Genomic DNA, 6,892 nt, shown 5'->3' on the forward strand with positions numbered 1-6,892 from the left:
TCCGATTAGTATTTGCAATGACGGGTTATTACCCTGAAACCCGATTCTGCACTGGTACTGTTAACTTCTTGCTCAGAGATTTAATATTACATATATATATATATATATATATATATATATATATATGTCTATGTTTGTCCCCCACCACCACCGCTTGATAACCGATGGTGGTGTGTTTACATCCCCGTCACTTAGCAATTTAGCAAAAGATTCCGATAGAATAAGTACTAGGCTTACAAAGAATAAGTTCTGGGATCGATTTGCTCGACTAAAGTGTGCTCCAGTATGGCCGTAGTCAAATGACTGAAACAAGTAAAAGAGATATCCTGTTACCAGAATCTAAACAAAATTATATAAAAGGATATTGATATAACATTTTTACATTTTACGTAAGATGATGGCCTGAGGATTCTTCTATTAGATTACTTGTTTAAGAAGTTTTTTTCAGGAACTGCACCATTTATTGCATATTACGCATGTTTTATATGCTTCGAATGAGAGCTGTTCTTCCATCCATTTGTATCAGCAAATCTCTCGCTCAGAGTACCCCTGTAGCTTTCAAGTTGATTATCTTCCGATGGAGTATTTTTTGCAGTAATTGTGCTTTTAATAGACACATTTACGATATTTAACGAACAGAATTCACCGTATGGCATATGTTGTTGTTTTTGTTGGGTCTTTTTTTTCTTTCATTATACGTATTTGTTCCGTGGCTATTTTATTTCTTATTCAGACTTATATAATCGAAATGAAACTCTGAAAGGTTTTCAGACTCTGAGTCCTAAATAGCTTTTCTAAATTTATTCCTTGTTTTGCGTTTTAAATACATTTGTGGATTTGTGCATATATATATATATGTGTGTGTATGTGTGCGTGGGACCTTGCCTGTACGTTTGTGTATGCGTGTATATATGTATGTTAAAAATATACATATGTACTTACATGCATTATCATTTATATCAATATGCATGCATGCATGTATGTATGTATGTATATATGTACAAATATGTATGTATGTATGTATGTATGCATGTATGTATGTATGCACAAATATGTATGTATGTATGTATGAGTAAGTTTAAAGTTGATTTACTGAATACCATTTACTCAAAAATTCTAAATTCTTCAAAATTACCCTCTTCGACGGAGAAAAGAAACAAGAATTTTTAGTCACTCACAATGGAATTTATTAAAGGGAGATTATTCAAAGAAATCAGGAACAAATTTCACAAGCTGACTTACATACCTCGGGAATAAAGAGCTCCGATTTTGGTTTGCAGTCAAGGACAGCAACAGAGATATGCTATGATCTGTTTGACTTCGTAGGCAGAGTACACGTTAACTCGCTTTGCTGATTATTGGATAGATTTTTACGTATACAGAGACAGACAGTCAGACAGACAGATAGATAGATAGATAGATAGATAGATAGATAGATAGATAGATAGATAGATAGATAGATACAAACACATACAACAGATACATATATCTATACATGTGTGGTGTGCGTGTGTGTTTGCGTGTTTGTGTGTGCATGTGTGTATCATATGTATGTATGTATGTATGTTTGTATGTATGTATGTATGTATGTATGTATATATGTATGTATGTATGTTTGTATGTATGTATGTATGTATGTATGTATGTATGTTTTCAGTTCTGCTATTAATCAACACCAGGCCTCAAACTAAACATGTTTGCATGTATGTAATCATTAAACGAATATCGGTAACACTGCGTCAGATTAATTAATTAATGAAGACAATAAATATATCTATCGACGTCTGCAATGTCTGCCGTCTGTATAATATATAACACGCTAGCTTATCGAACATTGAATAAACGACTGGAATAGCTATGACGACATTACTCTAGCATGACTACAGTCTGCTTCTTGAACGAATACAACTGTTATTGATGTCAAACGATATAAAAGCTACATGGCCGTTTGTGATTGACACTGGATAACAGAAAGATCTATTGATAGAAGTACGGAGAGTGTTTGAACACCACCATGGAGTTTGAACACCACCATGGAGTTTGAACACCACCATGGAGTTTGAACACCACCATGGAGTTTGAACACCACCATGGAGTTTGAAAAAGATACAAACAATTTTTATTTTTCACGAAATTATGTTGTTATTCTTTTAATTGGTTTCAGTAATTGAACTGTGGCTATATTGGAATAACACTTGCTGGAGTAAATTAGAATACGTTGATGATTTCAGTGTTAATTTCATTAATTCTGGAAGTGGGAACGGCGAGCTTAATCTAGTAGTATTTGAGCTCAGAATTTAAAGAGATGCAACCAGATTCCACAATAGAACTAAGTTGGATTTAACTCAGAAAGTACATACATGCATAATACATACATACATGCATACATACATACATACATACATACATGCATACATACATACATACATACATACATACATACATACATACATACATACATGCAATAATACCCTGTTGTTGATGTTGAAATTCCAATGAAGGAGCCTTGGATCTAGGTTAGAAACCGGTTCTTTCTCTTTTGGCAAGAAATCTTGAAATAAACTGAATAATGACATACATACGTGCATACATACATATTGAAGACACAATTGGAACCTTTATTTCACTCGTCCTTTAGGTTCAGTTCAGAAAAGTAGCATTCCTAAACCTATTAATATTTCTATGGATTCTTGGATTATCTTCTATTAGTGTTTATTTACTGCCACATTTATAGTGAACACCTGGCATCAGAGGAAAACAATACCGTTAAGATATCGTGTATAGTGTATCTCGATAAGATATGATACCGATAAAGCATCAGAAGAAAACGATATCGGTAATATCAGCATCGCAAGATGTAAAGTACAAACCATTAACTCAAACATAGTTTCAATAATTATCAATTATCTTAGTTTTTTGCAATATTACTGAATTTTCCTGTCTATTTTGCTGGTTTGTATTTTACTGTTAATAAAGTTTCTGCTGTTAATCCGCTAATTTATTTTTTATGAAATTCTATACAGAATGATATTATTCTCAGCTAGTTTCTTTATTGTTTTATGTCTCTACAATGACTTCTTGTTACGAATGCTTAGTCAACAAACGAGAAAGCGTCGTACGCATTTTCAGATGTTATTTTGAAGCATGAAGCTTATAATTTTTATATTTACCTCGAAATATCAATCAATGTAAGCGTATGTGTAAGTATATGTATATGTGTGTGTATTCGATGCGCATGTGTTTATATTTGATATGTATGTGTGTATGCATGTGTGTATGTGTATATGTGTGTATGTGTGTATGTGAGTGTGTAACAGTTACAAGCTTTACTTTGGTTAATTATATAAACGAGCAAATACTTGAGGGTAGAATCGATCGTAAAACTGATTTCACGAAATCATTAAGTACTGCTATATGATACTATGTTTGCCTCTATGTACATCTATGTCCGTTTGCGTATGGCTACATGCATTCATCTCAGTATTCTTTTGGATATTTCAGATAACAGCCGTTCGACAGGTCGAGGTTATCAACGACTGTGTCAGAAAGATGCAGACACGGACAGAAAATCAGAAACCGAACACAGTACGGAAGATTCCGAAGATTCAAATCTAGAAGATGGTTCCGATAGTGAATTTGGTAAGTATCAGTTCATATTAACGCTATCCACCACCACCACCACCTTTACAGTTTTCATATTCCAAATTCTCACAATTGCAAATTTTAATGGATTATATTTTTATTATATTGTAATTAAAAAAAAGAGGCGGGATGGCAGAATCGTTAGCACGCCAGGCAAAATGCTTAGTGCATTTTGTCTGTTTTTACGTTCGGAGTTCAAATGCCACGAAAGCCTACTTTACCTTTTATCCTTTCGGGGTCGATAGAATAAGTGCCAATTGAGCACTTGGGTTGACTTTCCCCTTCCCCCGAAATTACTGGCCTTGTGCCAAAATATGAAACCATTATTATTGTTATTGTTGTTGTTGTTATTGCTTATTCAGTTTGAAATGCAATCCACCTTTGATGTATATTTTATTTAAAATATGACGAAGTGTCAACCGTCGCGTCGTTGGTTACATGTTTCCAGTGCGTCAGTCTCTTCGCTGGTTTCACTGGGTTTCTGGCAGAGGAAATTCCAAGAGAATGTCTTTAACTTGTAAACAAATATCTCAAAGAACTTCATTAGTATAGCAGGGTTTGTTTTTTTATTCGATTTTCTCGACGATGCTAAGTAATTGCCAACGATATACACACACGAGGGACGTCCTTCTAGTTTCTGTGTCATATTCTATTCACAAATTATTGGTCAATCCGATACTATATTGGAAGACAATTGCCCAAAGGGCTTGTTTAAAGAAATCGAAATCAGAATCACGTGATTACAAAGCCAAATTCTTAACCACACAGACATGTCTACACTTTCCAGGCCATCATAGTAATATATGCAATTAAATTTAATATTTTGAGAACTCTTTGCTGCTAAATCAATAATATATTCCTATAAAAGAATTTAACCTTATTTGACCTCCCAATAATACAGCGTCCTTCAACCTTGGAAGAAAAAAATCAATTACATTTGGCAATCATGCACCACACACTCACAGTACTGATTCTAAAATATAGCTGGCAACGATTTGGCGTCTGACCAATTACATAGCAAATTGTAGTCTCAACAGGATCTTTGCTTTCTGTTCCTGCCCTAAATATATCCTATAATAAAAGAGCATCATACGTGGATCAGAGTAAACTATGGCTCCGAAATATATCAAATATTATTGACAAGATTGTACAGAAATAGCAGAGGGAGGTTAATATGTTTTAATGCCAAATCTTACTGAGTTAAGCCTGTCTTAAAAGTAGAGTAAGCAGAAGTGAATATTTCTATTTTGATTATTTTGATTTTTTATATACTAACGAAGCGGGTGGCCAAACAATTTACCTTCCTTTGTTTCTAATAACTGTATTAAAGAAAATGGAAGGATGGCATCAGCAAGACAAAAATAAATAAGTTAAATCGCTTTATAGACACCAAAAGTCTGCTAGGTTAATGTCTTGTTCGTTGTGGTTGGTTTGAAGCAGATGACAGAGAAAATTTTCCCTTGAATGGAGCGTCAGTTCATAGAATACTAAAATCCCCAACTCTGGGAAACTTCGGACCAAACTTCTTAACCTTTTTAAAACATCTAAATGAACGAGATCGTTTAACCTGACAGAAATAGCAGCTAAAATACTGTACAAATCACATGCTTCTTACTTACAAGAGAAATAACATGTTGGACAAAATAATGTTTGGAAAAAGAACAATAGCCACGACTGGAATAGTTTTGATCATTGTCTACGCAATAAGGGTTGACCTAGGGTGAAGCAACAATTAGACAAGACTCTTAGAGTATCTTGCTTCGTTATCTCCACGATTTGCATTTAAGTCCTCCCACCAACCTCATTTTGTCTTCTATCATTTTAGGGTCTATAAAATATGAACCTAGCCTTTGCTGAGTAGTACCGACTTCATTTTTTCCTGCATAAGAATTAACAAACAACGCTATTGCATTCTATCTATGGATACAGATGTCTAATGTCTTCTTAAGGCAAGACTAATACCTCAGATTTCAGGTAGCAAAATCAGGAAAATAACGAAGGATATGCCTCTGGGCATTATTAGACTGTGCAAAACTGCAAATATTTCGCTAAAATGTGGATATTATCCTTGTGTAGTTGGGCATTGTTGTAATATCAATATTTTCCAGCGTTTTCCGCATTTTTCTCAAAATGACATTTCTGACTATGAGTAGCAATCTTTAGGTCACGATATCTCTGAGAATAATTGATGTAATAAGCTGCAATTTTGCATGTATATTACTTTGATACTTGCCTAGATTTTGTTTTAGTGTGATTAGATGCACTTCATTTGTTCAACTTCCATAGATACCCAAATGCTACTACCCAGGGGTCAAAAATGCTTGAACTGCATATGGCTATGAGCGACCCCACAAAATAATCTAGGCCAACTTCATCATTGTCTTTGATTCAACATCTAGTCTGTACCCCAATCTGTTGGCATTCCGAATTAGAGCGTATTATCTTTGATAGTTTGGTAGAAAAACTGACCTAAAATAAAGGTGTTTGCCTTGTCGGTCATTTTGAATTTAGAATTAGGTCATGAATAGATAATGTGGAAATTTGAATGTTATATGTTTTGATAGAACTAACATTGGTTTTGACGTATGCCATATTTGGTTTGTTTGGATTTTATTCCCGCTGAGTGAGAGCATCTTGAATTTAGGAGTGCTTTCCTGAAAAGAGTCACGGACGCTGCCATTCGCTTTTTGATTAAATCATATAAAAATTCGAGGTAATAGTTAAATCTGGAATGTCATTTAATCATAGTCATAAATCTGTGTGTTCAGAACTCCAGTCTCTGGCTCTTGGGTGAGCTTTCTGCTCTTTTTGCTTTTTCTACCGCTTCTTTAATGACCTCTCCTCCTTGAATACGATTGAACTCATAGTAGACCCCATTAAACATTTCCATTACACGGAGAGAATATTTTGTTTTCGATTCGGTCTAATATAAATGTTTGGTCTGCTAAGTCTAAATAAATAAACACCAGCTATACGCGTTGGAATATTTTAATTAACTAGCTCATGCCAATCCAAGAAATTTCTGATCCTGTAGAGTGTTTATGATTTAAGATACAAACAAGGCTGACCGAGATTACTTATTGACTTATTATCTACAAGTTTTGTTGTATAGTTCGTATTTATCAGTAATAATAAAATGTATTGATGCGATATCAGTGTATGTGAGTGTGTGTGTGTAGTGTATCTGAAGATACAGACCACCATAAGGTTCCTCAGGTCAGACTGTTTACCGTGTGTGTGTGTGTGTGTG

At 34.4% G+C, this 6,892-nt stretch overlaps 1 protein-coding gene across 1 annotated transcript in view; it reads left to right on the forward strand.

The window, feature by feature from the left end:
• LOC106869940 (uncharacterized) overlaps positions 1 to 6,892 on the forward strand; it is a 120,427-nt gene that overhangs the window by 105,490 nt on the left and 8,045 nt on the right. The window contains exon 2 of the mRNA XM_014915876.2: positions 3,502 to 3,639. Within this exon, the coding sequence (XP_014771362.1) occupies positions 3,502 to 3,639 (138 nt within the window). The remainder of the gene's footprint in view (positions 1 to 3,501; positions 3,640 to 6,892) is intronic.

This window comes from Octopus bimaculoides, chromosome 10, assembly GCF_001194135.2.
Source record: "Octopus bimaculoides isolate UCB-OBI-ISO-001 chromosome 10, ASM119413v2, whole genome shotgun sequence".
Taxonomy (NCBI): Eukaryota; Metazoa; Mollusca; class Cephalopoda; order Octopoda; family Octopodidae; genus Octopus; species Octopus bimaculoides.